Source organism: Salmo salar, chromosome ssa02 (assembly GCF_905237065.1).
Source record: "Salmo salar chromosome ssa02, Ssal_v3.1, whole genome shotgun sequence".
NCBI classification, from domain to species: Eukaryota; Metazoa; Chordata; class Actinopteri; order Salmoniformes; family Salmonidae; genus Salmo; species Salmo salar.
This window is the reverse complement of record NC_059443.1, coordinates 74,811,633-74,829,023: the sequence shown is the minus strand read 5'-3', so window position 1 is coordinate 74,829,023 and position 17,391 is coordinate 74,811,633. Positions and strand designations below refer to the sequence as shown.

General features: G+C 42.0%; 1 protein-coding gene across 2 annotated transcripts in view; it reads left to right on the top strand.

Moving 5' to 3' along the window:
• The window catches only part of LOC106585402 (adhesion G protein-coupled receptor E2), a 107,547-nt gene that overhangs the window by 3,277 nt on the left and 86,879 nt on the right, over positions 1 to 17,391 (top strand). The window contains exons 2-4 of one of the 2 annotated variants that reach the window (XM_045709970.1): positions 4,943 to 5,179; positions 7,933 to 8,061; positions 10,003 to 10,124. In XM_045709970.1, the coding sequence (XP_045565926.1) occupies positions 4,943 to 5,179; positions 7,933 to 8,061; positions 10,003 to 10,124 (488 nt within the window). The remainder of the gene's footprint in view (positions 1 to 4,942; positions 5,180 to 7,932; positions 8,062 to 10,002; positions 10,125 to 17,391) is intronic. The other variant, XM_045709973.1, reaches the window with a different exon arrangement.

Genomic DNA, 17,391 nt, shown 5'->3' with positions numbered 1-17,391 from the left:
GCAAAAAATAATGAAACAAATACCAAAATATAGTTTTTGAGTGATATTCCCCTTTATGTTTAGTAACCTAGCTATAATATCTCTGTCTTCTCTCCTATACTTCAGTTTAGTAACCTAGCTATAATATCTCTACCACTACTACTAGTACTACTTCTGTACTTCTACTTCTCTTCCTCCTCCTACTACTACTATTACTACTGCTACTACTACTACTACTGCTACTACTCCAACTGCTACTTCTGTTGCTACTATTACTATTACTACTGCTACTACTAATACTAATACTACTACTAACTCTACCACTACTACCACTACTATCACTACTAATTCTCCAATTACTACCACTACTATCACTACTACTACTCCCACTAATAATAATAATAATAACACAGCCCTCTTTAAGCTAACCCTTATTCATGACTCCAATTCAATTGCATTACATTGATCTATTGGACTTCCCCTTTAGCTGAAACATGCATCCTGTATGCAACAAGACACTAAGGTACTACTGCAAAAAAAGCTCTTAGAGATTTACCCAAGAACTCTCACAACTGTAATCACTGCCAAATATGTTTCCAACTTGTATTGACCCATGTACTGACTTACCTTATCAATGTTTATTAGTGTTTTTTTAATCAATTATTTATAGAATTTTCTTCCACTTTGATATTACAGAGTATTTTGTGAAGATTGTTTATTTTTTGTAATTTTTTTGTTGTCCATTTTAATCCCACTTTGTAGCACAATAAAATGTGAAGAAATCAAAGGGGGTGAACACTCATGAGTATTAACCAGAGGTGACAATATCTCTCTAAATACAGTATATCAGAATATTACCCAAATAATAATGGTGTTATATTCATCAATTCATCAGCATAATTTGTAAATTAATTAAAATAGAGCAAAATTCCAATATCCTCTTACATCTAGACGTTCCGCTAGCGGAACACCTGCTCCAACATCCAATGATGGGCGTGGCGCGAAATACAAACTCCTCAAAAATACAAAAACTTCAATTTTTCAAACATATGACTATTTCACAGCATTTTAAAGATAAGACTCTCCTTTATCTAACCACACTGTCCGATTTCAAAAAGGCTTTACAACGAAAGCAAAACATTAGATTATGTCAGCAGAGTACCGAGCCAGAAATAATCAGACACCCATTTTTCAAGCTAGCATATAATGTCACAAAAACCCAGAAGACAGCTAAATGCAGCACAAACCTTTTATGATCTTCATCAGATGACAACCCTAGGACATTATGTTATACAATACATGCATGTTTTGTTCAATCAAGTTCATATTTATATCAAAAACCAGCTTTTTACATTAGCATGTGACGTTCAGAACTAGCATACCCCCCGCAAACATCCGGCGAATTCACTAAGAATTTACTAAATTACTCACGATAAATGTTCACAAAAAGCATAACAATTATTTTAAGAATTATAGATACAGAACTCCTCTATGCACTCGATATGTCCGATTTTAACCTCTATGGGCTAGGCGGGACGAATTCGTCCCACCTACGTAACAGCCAGTCTAATTCAGTGGCGCGATTTTTGAATCGTTTGAAATACTATTACTTCAATTTTTCAAACATATGACTATTTTACAGCTATTTAAAGACAAGACTCTCGTTTATCTAACCACACTGTCCGATTTCAAAAAGGCTTTACAACGAAAACAAAACATTAGATTATGTCAGGAGAGTGCCCAGCCAGAAATAATCAGACACCCATTTTTCAAGCTAGCATACAATGTCACATAAACCCAAAGCCACAGCTAAATGCAGCACTAACCTTTTATGATCTTCATCAGATGACACACCTAGGACATTATGTTATACAATACATGCATGTCTGTTCAATCAAGTTCATATTTATATCAAAAAACAGCTTTTTACATTAGCATGTGACGTTCAGAACTAGCATACCCCCCGCAAACTTCTGGTGAATTTACTAACAATTGTACTAAATTACTCACGATAAACGTTCACAAAAAGCATAACAATTATTTTAAGAATTATAGATACATTACTCCTCTATGCACTCGATATGTCCGATTTTAAAATAGCTTTTCGGATGAAGCACATTTTGCAATATTCTAAGTACATAGCCCAGCCATCAAGGGCTAGCTATTTAGACACCCAGCACGTTTAGCCTTCACCAATATCAGATTTATAATTATAAAAGTTTGATTACCTTTTGTTGTCTTCGTCAGAATGCACTCCCAGGACTTCTACTTCAATAACAAATGTAGGTTTGGTCCCAAATAATCCATCTTTATATCCAAATAGCGTCGTTTTGTTCGTGCGTTCTAGACACTATCAGAATGGTAATCCACGGTCGTGCGCATGGCGCAGAACGTGACAAAAAATTTCTAAATATTACATTACCGTACTTCGAAGCATGTCAACCGCTGTTTAAAATCAATTTTTATGCCATTTATCTCGTAGAAAAGCGATAATATTCCGACCGGGAATCTGCAATAAGCTAAACAGCCTAATGAATATACTCCACGGGGGCTAATCGCGCACGCGCCTCATTCAATGGTCCTCTGATCGGCCACTTGGATAAGGTGATAATCTGTTTCAGCCTGAGGCTGCCTCGTCATCCTTCAGGATTTTCCCGGCTTCTGAGAGCCTATTGGAGCCCTGGGAATTGTCACGTTACAGCTAAGATCCTTACTCTTCAATAAACAGATGCAAGACGCACGACTCCTTGTCAGACAGGCCACTTCCTGCATGAAACCTTGTCAGGTTTTTGCCTGCCATAGGAGTTCTGTTATACTCACAGACACCATTCAAACAGTTTTAGAAACTTTAGGGTGTTTTCTATCCAAACCTGAACAATAATATGCATATTCTAGCTTCTGAGTTGGTGTAGGAGGCAGTTAAAAATGGGCACATATTTTTTCCAAAATTCTCAATACTGCCCCCTAGCCCAAACAGGTTAAAATAGCTTTTTGGTGAAAGCACATTTTGCAATATTCTAAGTACATAGCCCAGGCATCACGGGCTAGCTATTTAGACACCCGGCAAGTTTAGCACTCACCAATATCAGGTTTACTATTATAAAAGTTTGATTACCTTTTGTTGTCTTCGTCAGAATGCACTCCCAGGACTGCTACTTCAATAACAAATGTTGGTTTGGTCCAAAATAATCCATCGTTATATCCGAATAGCGGCGTTTTGTTCGTGCATCCCAGACACTATCTGAAATGGTAAATCAGGGTCGCGCGCATGGCACAATTCGTGACAAAAAAAATCGAAATATTCCATTACCGTACTTCGAAGCATGTCAACCGCTGTTTAAAATCCATTTTTATGCCATTTTTCTCGTAAAAAAGCGATAATATTCCGACCGGGAATCTCCTTTTAGCTAAACAGAGGAAAGAAAACAAAGCATTCGGTCGACGCGGGCACGCGCCTGAGTCTCACAGTACTGTAACCAGCTACTACCCAAACGCGCTACTTTTTTTCAGCCAGAGCCTGCAAAGCCACGATTCAGCTTTTTACCGCCTTCTGAGACCCTATGGCAGCCGTAGGAAGTGTCACGGGACAGCTAAGATCCTCACTCTTCAATAAACAGAGACAAGAAGAACGACACCTTGTCAGACAGGCCACTTCCTGCCTGAAACCTTGTCAGGTTTTTGCCTGCCAAATGAGTTCTGTTATACTCACAGACACCATTCAAACAGTTTTAGAAACTTTAGGGTGTTTTCTACCCATATGTAATAAGTATATGCATATTCTAGTTACTGGGTAGGAGTGGTAACCAGATTAAATCGGGCACGTTTTTTATCCAGCCGTGAAAATACTGCCCCCTAGCCATAACAGGTTAAAGCTCTTGAGTCTTTGTTCTCAAAACAATTAATACAGAGAACCTAACCCCTGCCTCCAACATGACAATTATGAAGTGACTAATTATCAACTTTTAAAAACCATAGAATGCATAGTAATTAGTGGATCTTGTAAATGAGCTATTGAATGAAGTTCCATAAACCAAATGCGAATTATTAACTTGAATGTCAAATCAACCAAACACAGCATCTCTTCACTGCAGTCGCTGAAGGCCACATCTCAACCCTCTGGTTTAGCTGTTTCCCAGTACCTTTTCCCGTCACCAAAGGCAAGTCTATAATCCGGAATGCTTTACCAGTCGGTACGGGTTATTAAATGTGTGAACAACGATAAAATATACGTTTAAATACACATTTTCTGAAGCTCACTCCCTAGTCCACATAATCAGTAATAGTTGCCAATCGAGATAACCGCGTAATCCTAGATGGCAGCGCACCTTTAAGGACAGATTAACACATAATCCCAGATCGCAGCGTACCTTTAGGGACAGATTACCGGGTAATCCCAGATGGCAGCGCACTTTTAGGGACAGATGAACGCATAATCCCAGATGGCAGTGAAACTTTACGGAGATATGGAGTGAATTTAGTCAACTCAGGGAAGTAGGCAATAGTGATTATACTACTAGTAAGCCCCAAGGGCCCACAGTAGCCTATGGAATAGAGTGCCATTTGGGATGCACAAATTGTAAAGAAGAAACTTTTTTGCATCCCAACGAGGTCCAGAGTACTGTGGTGTAGACAGGGATGGGAATGAAGCTAGTCCAAGGCTAGTATTTGTCAGATCTGGCTAGTAGAAAATATGCCTAACTAGCCTGTCTGTGACATTTTGTATTTTTAAATATTTCACGGCACATATTTTGGACCCGTGCTAGTAATAATCTACCAGCCGGGCTGACAAGTGCCCGAAATCCATAATTTTTTTACATATATTTGTATTTTATTTAACCTGGCAAGTCAGTTAAGAACATGCTGAAAAATGCAGGATCCCACCTGATCATGACCTGTCTCTGTCAATTCTCGTCAATTCTCGTCTCTCTTTCTCTCTCACTCTCCCCATTCCCTCTCCTCACAGGTCTTAATTTCAGTCTACTGGAGAACCTAGAGGCCAGAGATTGCAGCCTGGGCTTCATAGCCAAAGGGAGAACACTGTGTGTTGATACAGATGAGTGTAAAGAGTGGGACAGTACCCCACCCTGTGGAAGTAATGCCGCATGTTACAACACACAGGGGAGCTTCTACTGTCAGTGTCCACCTGGGTTCATATCCACAACGACTGTCAAATTCACTCCTCTCAATGGGGATTGTAAGGGTGAGTATTCAAGTGTGTGTGTGTGTGTGTGTGTGTGTGTGTGTGTGTGTGTGTGTGTGTGTGAGAGAGAGAGAGAATGTCGAGGGAACAAACCATTACTTGGTCAGAGTCCTCTTATCTGTGAAGTATTGAGAGTTTGTAGAGCATGTTAATGATCATCAACTTTGTGTAGGTGGGGAGAGGGGTGGATAATGATATTATTCTATGTGTAGGTGGGGAGGGGGGGTGGATAGTGATATTATTCTATGTGTAGGTGGGGAGGGGGGTGATAATGATATTATTCTATGTGTAGGTGGGGAGGGGGGTGGATAATGATATTATTCTATGTGTAGGTGGGCAGGGGGTGATGATGATATTATTCTATGTGTAGGTGGGGAGGGGGTGATAATGATATTATTCTATGTGTAGGTGGGGAGGGGGGTGATAATGATATTATTATATGGGGAGGGGGGGTGGATAGTGATATTATTCTATGTGTAGGTGGGGAGGGGGATGATAAGGATATTATTCTATGTGTAGGTGGGGAGGGGGTGGATAATGACATTCTATGTGTAGTGGGGGTGGATAAGATATTATTCTATGTGTAGGAGCGGAGGGGGTGGATAATGATATTATTATATGTGTAAGTGGGGAGGGGGTGGATAGTGATATTATTCTATGTGTAGGTGGGGAGGGGGTGATAATGATATTATTCTATGTGTAGGCGGGGAGGGGGGTGGATAATGATATTATTATATGTGTAGGTGGGGAGGGGGGTGGTAATGATATTATTCTATGTGTAGGTGGGGAGGGGGGTGGATAATTATATTATTATATGGGGAGGGGGTGGATAGTGATATTATTCTATGTGTAGGTGGGGAGGGGGATGATAAGGATATTATTCTATGTGTAGGTGGGGAGGGGGTGGATAATGATTTTATTCTATGTGTAGGTGGGGAGGGGAGTGAATAATGACATTCTATGTGTAGGTGGGGGAGCGGGGTGGATAATGATATTATTCTATGTGTAGATGGGGAGGGGGGTGGATAATTATATTATTCTATGTGTAGGTGGGGAGGGGGGTGGATAATGATCATTCCATGTGTAGGAGGGAGGGGGTGGATAGTGATATTATTCTATGTGGAGGTGGGGAGGGGGGTGGTAATAATATTATTCTATGTGTAGGTGGGGAGGGGGGTGGTAATGATATTATTCTATGTGTAGGAGTGGAGGGGGGTGATAATGATATAATTCTATGTGTAGGCGGGGAGGGGGTGATAATGATATTATTATATGGGGAGGGGGTGGATAATGATTTTATTCTATGTGTAGGTGGGGAGGGGGGTGGATAATGATATTATTCTATGTGTAGATGGGGAGGGGGTGGATAATGACATTCTATGTGTAGGAGGGGAGGGGGTGGATAGTGATATTATTGTATGTGTAGGTGGGGAGGGGGTGATAATGATATTATTCTATGTGTAGGTGGGGAGGGGGGTGGTAATGATATTATTCTATGTGTAGGAGTGGAGGGGGGTTATAATGATATTATTCTATATGTATTTGGGGAGGGGGGTGGATAATGACATTCTATGTGTAGGTGGGGAGGAGGGTGATAATGATATTATTCTATGTGTAGGTGGGGAGGGGGTTGATAATGATATTATTCCATGTGTAGGTGGGGAGGGGGTGGATAATGATATTATTCTATGTGTAGGTGGGGAGGGGGGTGGATAGTGATATTATTCTATGTGTAGGTGGGGAGGGGGGGTGGATAATGACAATCTATGTGTAGGTGAGGAGGGGTGATAATGATATTATTCGATGTGTAGGTGGGGAGGGGGATGATAATGATATTATTCTATGTGTAGGTGGGGAGGGGGTGGATAATGACATTCTATGTGTAAGTGGGGAGGGGGTGGATAATGATATTATTCTATGTGTAGGAGCGGAGGGGGGTAGATAATGATATTATTATATGTGTAAGTGGGGAGGGGGTGGATAGTGATATTATTCTATGTGTAGGTGGGGGAGGGGGTGATAATGATATTATTCTATGTGTAGGCGGGGAGGGGGGTGGATAATGATATTATTACATGTGTAGGTGGGGAGGGGGGTGTTAATGATATTATTCTATGTGTAGGTGGGGAGGGGTGTGGATAATTATATTATTATATGGGGAGGGGGGTGGATAGTGATATTATTCTATGTGTAGGTGGGGAGGGGGATGATAAGGATATTATTCTATGTGTAGGTGGGGAGGGGGGTGGATAATGATTTTATTCTATGTGTAGGTGGGGAGGGGGTGGATAATGATATTATTCTATGTGTAGGTGGGGAGGGGGGTGGATAATGATATTATTCTATGTGTAGGTTGGGAGGGAGGTGGATAATGATATTATTCTATTTGTATGTGGGGAGGGAGGTGGATAATGATATTATTCTATGTGTTGGTGGGGAGGGGGGTGGATAATCATATTTTCTATGTGTAGGTGGGGAGGGTGGTGATAATGATATTATTCTATATAGATTGTGTTAAATTAGCTGCGTTATTTTTGGAATACACACTGTCTTGAGGTCCTGGAGGAGAGATCAGGAATTCACTGGAGGAGTGTTTAGGGAATCACTGTAGGGGAGGTTAGGGAATCACTGGAGGAGAGTTTAGGGAATCACTGGAGGAGAGGTTAGGGATTCATTGGAGGAGAGGTTAGGGTGTCACTGGAGGAGAGGTTAGGGAATCACTGCTCTATCACCATGTTTCCATCTCTCTACAGACCTCAATGAGTGCCAGGGGAAACTACGGGTTTGTACCAGCAACGCCATTTGCCTCAACACCATCGGGAGCTTCAACTGCCAATGCGAACCTGGTTTCAGATTCTCTGCTTATGCTGGACACTGTGAAGGTTAGTCCAACAGGAGGGCATCATTGTGTGTGTGTCTTCTCTTGAATGATTAATTGACTGCTTCAGCTGGAAACATCACTACATACTGTCTATATTATTTGTATGATCGAGGACAAAACAGAGTGAAACCCTCTTTCCTACACCCCTTCTCACTCTCTGTCTCTCCCCCTCTCTCACTATATCTCTCTTCCCATCTCCCTCTCCCCCCTCTCCCCATTCTCTCTCTCTTTTCCCTATCTCTCTTACCCTCTCTCTTTGTCTCTGTCTCTCTCTCTCTCTTTCTCTCATTATCACTGTATTTCTCTCTGGTCCTCTTGAAGACATCTATGAGTGTAGCGACAGAAACAGCTATGAATGCCTCGTTATCACCTACTGTACAAATACCATGATATTATTCTATGTAAGTTGTGTCAATGTGATTATATGTATTTACGTATTCATGTAGAAGAAACAGCAACAGCCGTGTGAGAGGCTCGGGTCTCAGTTTAGCTTGTGTGTGTGTGTGTGTGTGTGTGTGTGTGTGTGTGTGTGTGTGTGTGTGTGTGTGTGTGTGTGTGTGTGTGTGTGTGTGTGTGTGTGTGTGTGTGTGTGTGTGTGTGTGTGTGTGTGTGTGTGTGTGTGTGTGTGTGTGTGTGTGTGTGTGTGTGTGTGTGTGTGTGTGTGTGTGTGTGTGTGTGTGAATGCAACATGTCAAGGAAACAAAACATTACTTTGCATTATCTTCTCTGTTCTGTGCCATATTTGTAGAGCAGTGATTCCCCAACTTCTCCTCTATAACCCACAGACAGTCCTCTTATTTGAATTATTCCACAACTAGCACAGCTGATTATAATGTTCACCTGATCATCAAGCCTTTCATTTGTTAAATCAGCTCCGTTAGTTCTGGAATACATCAAATACGTGGACTGTCTTGAGGTCCTGGAAGACATGGTTAGGGAATCACTGGAGGAGAGGTTAGGGAATCACTGGAGGAGAGATTAGGGAATCACTGGAGGAGAGGTTAGGGAATCACTGGAGGAGAGGTTAGGGAATCACTGGAGGAGAGGTTAGGGAATCACTGGAGGAGAGGTTAGGGAGTCACTGGAGGAGAGGTTAGGTAATCACTGGAGGAGAGGTTAGGGAAACACTGGAGGAGAGGTTAGGGAAACACTGGAGGAGAGGTTATGGAATCACTGGAGGAGAGGTTAGGGAATCACTGGAGTAGAGGTTAGGGAATCACTGGAGGAGAGGTTAGGGAATCACTGGAGGAGAGGTTAGGGAATCACTGGAGGAGAGGTTAGAGAGTCACTGGAGGAGAGGTTAGGTAATCACTGGAGGAGAGGCTAGGGAAACACTGGAGGAGAGGTTAGGGAAACACTGGAGGAGAGGTTATGGAATCACTGGAGGAGAGGTTAGGGAATCACTGGAGTAGAGCTTAGGGAATCACTGGAGGAGAGGTTAGGGAATCACTGGAGGAGAGGTTAGGGAATCACTGGAGGAGAGGTTAGGGAGTCACTGGAGGAGAGGTTAGGTAATCACTGGAGGAGAGGTTAGAGAGTCACTGGAGGAGAGGTTAGGGAGTCACTGGAGGAGAGGTTAGGGAGTCACTGGAGGAGAGGTTAGGGAGTCACTGGAGGAGGGGTTAGGGAGTCACTGGAGGAGAGGTTAGGAAGTCACTGGAGGAGAGGTTAGGGAGTCACTGGAGGAGAGGTTAGGGAATCACTGGAGGAGAGGTTAGGGAATCACTGGAGGAGAGGTTAGGGAATCACTGGAGGATAGGATAGTTATTTACTGTAGGAGAGGTTAGGGAGTCACTGGAGGAGAGGTTAGGGAATCACTGGAGGAGAGGTTAGGGAGTCACTGGAGGAGAGGTTAGGGAATCACTGGAGGAGAGGACAGTTATTTACTGTAGGAGAGGTTAGGGAGTCACTGCTCTATCAATTTATTCCCTTCTCTCTTCAGACCTCGATGAGTGCCAGGAGACACCACAGCTTTGTGGCAACAACACCATTTGCCTCAACACCTTCGGGAGCTACCACTGCCTGTGCCAACCTGGGTTCAGAGTCTCTAATCACGCTGTGAAGGTGAGTCCCACAAGAGGGCATCATTGTGTGTATGTGTCTTCTCTTGATTGATTGATTGATTTATTGATTGACTGCTTTAGCTGAAAACATCACTATGAACTGTATATATGTATGTATGGGAAGACTATACAGTCCATAGAGACTATAGCATAGCTAAGGGACTAAATATGATATAGTGACAATAGATACTACAGAGACTATAAGGACTATAGCTACTATAGCAACAACAGAGACTTAAGCATTTATGTCTATATAGACTATTGAGACTATAGATACTAAAGAGCCTATAGAGATTATAGAGGAACCGCAGAAGAAGGTAATGACAAGAGAATCGTTGAAGATGCATAAGGATTAACCTGTGTTAATTAACCTATGTGAACTGATTGCCCCCCATCTATCTTCAGAGCTCGTGCTACTAGGTGACCTAAACTGGGACATGCTTAACACCCCAGACATCCTACAATCCAAGCTTGATGCCCTCAATCTCACACAAATTATTAATGAACCCACCAGGTACAACCCCAAAGCCGCAAACACTGGCACCCTCATAGATATCATCCTAACCAACGTGCCCTCTAAATACACCTCTGCTGTTTTCAACCAAGATCTCAGCGATCACTGCCTCATTGCCTGCACCCGTAATGGGTCAGCGGTCAAACGACCTCCACTCATCACTGTCAAACGCTCCCTGAAACATTTCAACGAGCAAGCCTTTCTAATCGACCTGGCCCTGGTATCCTGGAAGGATATTGACCTCATCCCGTCAGTAGAGGATGCCTGGTTATTTTTTTTAAATGCCTTCCTCTCCATCTTAAATAAGCATGCCCCTTTCAAGAAATTTAGAACCAGGAACAGATATAGCCCTTGGTTCTCCCCAGACCTGACTGCCCTTAACCAACACAAAAATATCCTGTGGCGTTCTGCATTAGCATCGAACTGCCCCCGCGATATGCAACTTTTTAGGGAAGTTAGAAACCAATACACACAGGCAGTTAGAAACGCCAAGGCTAGCTTTTTCAAACAGAAATTCGCTTTGTGCAACTCCAACTCTAAAAAGTTCTGGGACATTGTAAAGTCCATGGAGAATAAGAACACCTCCTCCCAACTGCCCACTGCACTGAGGATAGGAAACTCTGTCACCACCGATAAGCCCACTATAATTGAGAATTTCAATAAGCATTTTTCTACGGCTGGCCATGCTTTCCACCTAACTACCCCTACTGCATTCAACAGCACTGCACCCCCCACAGCTACTCGCCCAAGCCTCCCCCATTTCTCCTTCTCCCAAATCCATTCAGCTGATGTTCTGAAAGAGCTGCAAAATCTGGACCCCTACAAATCAGCTGGGCTTGACAATCTGGACCCTTTCTTTCTAAAATTATCTGCCGAAATTATTGCAACCCCTATTACTAGCCTGTTCAACCTCTCTTTCGTGTCGTCTGAGATTCCCATAGATTGGAAAGCAGCTGCTGTCATCCCCCTCTTCAAAGGAGGTGACACTCTTGACCCTAATTGCTACATACCTATATCCATCCTACCCTGCCTTTCTAAGGTCTTCGAAAGCCAAGTCAACAAACAGATTACTGACCATTTCGAATCCCACCGCACCCTCTCCGCTATGCAATCTGGTTTCAGAGCTGGTCATGGGTGCACCTCAGCCACGCTCAAGGTCCTAAACGACATCGTAACCGCCATCGATAAGAAACAATACTGTGCTGCCGTATTCATTGACCTGGCCAAAGCTTTTGACTCTGTTAATCACCACATCCTCATCGGCAGACTCAGTAGCCTTGGTTTCTCAAACGATTGCGTCGCCTGGTTCACCAACTACTTCTCTGACAGAGTTCAGTGTGTCAAATCGGAGGGCCTACTGTCTGGACCTCTGGCAGTCTCTATGGGGGTACCACAGGGTTCAATTCTTGGGCCAACTCTTTTCTCTGTATACATAAATGATGTCGCTCTTGCTGCTGGTGAATCTCTGATCCACCTCTACGCAGACGACACCATTCTGTACACTTCTGGCCCTTCTTTGGACACTGTGTTAACAACCCTCCAGACGAGCTTCAATGCCATTCAACTCTCCTTCCGTGGTCTCCAACTGCTCCTAAACACAAGTAAAACTAAATGCATGCTCTTCAACCGATCGCTGCCTGCACCTGCCCGCCTGTCCAGCATCACTTCTCTGGACGGTTCTAACTTAGAATTTGTGGACAACTACAAATACCTAGGTGTCTGGTTAGACTGTAAACTCTCCTTCCAGACTCACATCAATCATCTCCAATCCAAAGTGAAATCTCGAATTGGCTTCCTATTTCGCAACAAAGCATCCTTCACTCATGCTGCCAAACATACCCTCGTAAAACTGACCATCCTACCAATCCTCGACTTCGGCGATGTCATTTACAAAATAGCTTCCAATACCCTACTCAACAAGCTGGATGCAGTCTATCACAGTGCCATCCGTTTTGTCACCAAAGCCCCATATACTACCCACCACTGCGACCTGTACGCTCTCGTTGGCTGGCCTTCGCTTCATAATCGTCGCCAAACACATTGGCTCCAGGTCATCTACAAGACTCTGCTAGGTAAAGTCCCCCCTTATCTCCGCTCACTGGTCACCATAGCAGCACCCACCTGTAGCACGCGCTCCAGCAGGTATATCTCTCTGGTCACCCCTAAAGCCAACTCCTCCTTTGGTCGTCTCTCCTTCCAGTTCTCTGCTGCCAATGACTGGAACGAACTACAAAAATCTCTGAAACTGGAAACACTTATCTCCCTCACTAGCTTTAAGCACCAGCTGTCAGAGCAGCTCACAGATCACTGCACCTGTACATAGCCCATCTATAATTTAGCCCAAACTACTATCTCTTCCCCTACTGTATTTATTTATTTTATTTATTTTGCTCCTTTGCACCATATTATTTATATTTTATCTTTGAACTTTCTTCAAACTACAAATCTACCATTCCAGTGTTTTTCTTGCTATACTTTATTTACTTTGCCACCATGGCATTTTTTTGCCTTTACCTCCCTTATCTCACATCATTTGCTCACATTGTATATAGTCTTATTTTTTTTTCTTCTACTGCATCATTGATTGTATGTTGTTTTACTCCATGTGTAACTCTGTGTTTTTGTATGTTGTCGAACTGCTTTGCTTTATCTTGGCCAGGTCGCAATTGTAAATGAGAACTTGTTCTCAACTTGCCTACCTGGTTAAATAAAGGTGAAATAAATAAAATAAAATAAATAAAAAACCAGGGGGGATTACTGAGTGTGTTGGGGAATAGTACTAAGTGAATGTGGATGTGACAGTTGTGTGAGTGTTGAAATGACGGGTTAAGATGATTGAAATTTGGAAATTAAGACGTTGAAATGTGGATAATATCAGATTGATATTTGGAAAAGAATTGGTAAGCTGAAGTTCAACGAAGGATTGAAATGTGGATGATAAGAGATATTATTAGGACTGAGTGAACGAGAGCTGTCAGGGGACTAGCCCCGGTGTGAAAAAGGTGCCTATCTGAATGAAAACCCCAACCAGTTCTGTCCACCGGTGTATAAGAGGTGCCTATCTGAATGAAAACCCCAACCAGTTCTGTCCACCGGTGTGAAAGAGGTGCGTGTATGAATGAATACCCCAACCAGTTCTGTCCACCGGTGTGAAAGAGGTTTGTGTCTGAATGAATACCCCAACCAGCTCTGTCCACCGATGTGAAAGAGGTTCGTGGCTGAATGAATACCCCGACCAGTTCTGTCCATCAGTGTGAAAGAGGTGCATTTATGAATGAATACCCCAACCAGTTTCGTCCACCGGTTTGAAAGAGGTTCGTGTCTGAATGAATACCCAACCAGTGAGCTGAGTTTTTAACATTATATAGGGATTCTGCGTGATATAAAAGGAGAGAGAACTATTACCGAATATACTGTATGTATATTATAATGGGTTACTAGAGATTTTTTAATGTAATATGTTATTAGTGGCTTTCAGATAGCACTTTAATAATGTGGTGTCTTAGAATTTTGAAGAAGTGTGTTTGAATACAAGGTCACATGAGAAAAAGAGGAATTGAGTCTCATATCATATTAGAGGCTTCCATCTGTCGTTTGGGTTAAAAATAAGCTTCCTGTGGACAAATAGATAAGCCGCCAGTGAAAATGAATGGTAGTCACTGAACTCAAAAAGGCTGTAAGGGACATTTGGGACAGAGATTCTGTGACATTTGGGACAGAAAGAGCATACAGTACAAGTCAAAAGTTTGGACACGCCTACTCATTCAAGGGTTTTCTTTATTTTTACTATTTTCTACTATGAAAGAACACATATGCAATCATGTAGTAACCAAAAAAGTGTAAAACCAATTTTAAAACATCAAAGTAGCCGCCCTTTGCGTTGATGACAGCTTTGCACCCTCTTGGCATTCTCTCAAACAGCTTCATGAGATAGTCACCTGGAATGCATTTCAATTAACCTCTATGGGCTAGGTGGGACGCTCAACAGCCAGTGTAATCCCGTGGTGCGATATTCAAATACCTTAGAAATGCTATTACTTCAATTTCTCAAACATATGACTATTTTACAGCATTTTAACTTCTCTAGGGCCAGTGGGACGATTTCGTCCCACCTACGTAACAGCCAGTAAAATCCCGTGGCGCGTTATTCAAATACCTTAGAAATGCTATTACTTCAATTTCTCAAACATATGACTATTTTACACCATTTTAAAGACAAGACTCTCGTTAATCTAACCACACTGTCCGATTTCAAAAAGGCTTTACAACGAAAGCAAAACATTAGATTATGTCAGCAGAGTACCAAGCCAGAAATAATCAGACACCCATTTTTCAAGCTAGCATATAATGTCACAAAAACCCAGAAGACAGCTAAATGCAGCACTAACCTTTGATGATCTTCATCAGATGACAACCCTAGGACATTATGTTATACAATACATGCATGTTTTGTTCAATCAAGTTCATATTTATATCAAAAACCAGCTTTTTACATTAGCATGTGACGTTCAGAACTAGCAAACTTCCGGTGAATTTACAAAAAATTTACTAAATTACTCACGATAAATGTTCACAAAAAGCATAACAATTATTTTAGGAATTATAGATACAGAACTCTATGCACTCGATATGTCCGATTTTAAAATAGCTTTTCGGGGAAAGCACATTTTGCAATATTCTAAGTAGATAGCCCGGCATCACAGGGCTAGCTATTTAGACACCCAGCAAGTTTAGCCTTCACCAAACTCCGATTTACTATTAGAAAAGTTTGATTACCTTTGGTGTTCTTCGTCAGAATGCACTCCCAGGACTTCTACTTCAATAACAAATGTTGGTTTGGTCCCAAATAATCCATAGTTATATCCAAACAGCGGTGTTTTGTTCGTGCGTTCAAGACACTATCCGAAAGGGTAAAGAAGGGTGACGAGCACGGCGCATTTCGTGACAATAAAATTCTAAATATTCCATTACCGTACTTCAAAGCATGTCAACCGCTGTTTAAAATCCATTTTTATGCCATTTTTCTCGTAAAAAAGCGATAATATTCCGACCGGGAATCTGCGTTTAGGTAAAAAGACGAAAGAAAATAAAGCACGGGGTCGACTCGTGCATGCGCCTAAGCCCATTGTCCTCTGATCGGCCACTTGCCAAAAGCGCAAATGTATTTCAGCCTGGGGCTGCCTCGATATCATTCAGCTTTTTCCCGGGCTCTGAGAGCCTATGGGAGCCGTAGGAAGTGTCACGTTCCAGCAAAGATCCTCAGTCTTCAATAAACAGAGACAAGAAGAACAAGATCTTGTCAGAGAGGGCACTTCCTGTAAGAAATCTTCTCAGGTTTTTGCCTGCCATATGAGTTCTGTTATACTCACAGACACCATTCAAACAGTTTTAGAAACTTTAGGGTGTTTTCTATCCAAAGCCAATAATTAGATGCATATTCTAGTTACTGGGCAGGAGTAGTAACCAGATTAAATCTGGTACGTTTTTTATCTGGCCGTGTCAATACTGCCCCCTACCCCCAACAGGTAGGGGGCAAGACTCTCCTTTATCTATCCAAATCAAACAATTATATGCATATTCTAGTTACTGGGCAGGAGTAGTAACCAGATTAAATCGGGTACGTTTTTTATCCGGCCGTGCAAATACTGCCCCCTATCCCCAACAGGTTAACAGGCTTGTTTTGTTAAAAGTTCATTTGAGGAATTTATTTCCTTCTTAATGTGTTTGAGCCAATCACTTGTGTTGTGACAAGGTAGGGGCTGTATACAGAAGACAGTCCTATTTGGTAAAAGACCAAGTCCACATTATGGCAAGAACAGTTCAAATTAGCAAAGAGAAATGACAGTCCTTCATTACTTTAAGCCATGAAGGTCAGTCAATGTGGAACATTTCAAGTACTTTAACCTCTCTTGGGTAGGGGACAGTATTTTCATGTCCGGATGAAAAGCGTGCCCAAAGTAAACTGCGATACTCAGGCCCAGAAGCTAGGATATGCATATAATTGGTCGATTTGGATAGAGAACACTAAACACTCTAAAGTTTCTAAAACTGTTAAAATGATGTCTGTGAGTATAACAGAACTGATATGGCAGGCGAAACCCCGAGGACAAACCCTCCCCCAAAAAATGTATTCAGACTACCACTATTTTCAATGGCTGTCACTTTTATTATAAGGTGAAGTCCTTCCAGATTGCAGTTCCTAGGGCTTCCACTAGATGTCAACAGTCTTTAGAAAGAGTTTCAGGCTGGTTTTTGGATAAATGAGCCAGAAATTGTAGTTTTTCTATGTGGCTCCCATTTGGCTGTAGTGTTTCCAAGCGCGTGAATGAGAGCGCGTTCTGTGGTATTTTTCTCCGGTAAAGACAATAACGATTCTCTGTCTTAAATTGTATCATTTATTTACGTATTAGGGTACCTAAGGTTTGATTATAAACGTTGTTTGACTTGTTTGGAAAAGTTATATTAGTAACGTTTGTGATTAATTTTGTATGCATTATGATGGAGGGAAACTGGGTGGATTATTGCCAGCTAAACTGAGTTTTATTGATATGAAGAAGGACATTATCGAACAAAAGGACCATTTGTGATGTAACTGGGACCTTTTGGAGTGCCAACAGAAGAAGATCATCAAACGTAAGGCATTTTTTACATCGCTATTTCTCACTTTTGTGTCGCACCTGCCTTTTTAAAATCTGACAGAGCGGCTGGATTAACAAGAAGTTAAGCTTTATTTTGATGTATTACACTTGTGATT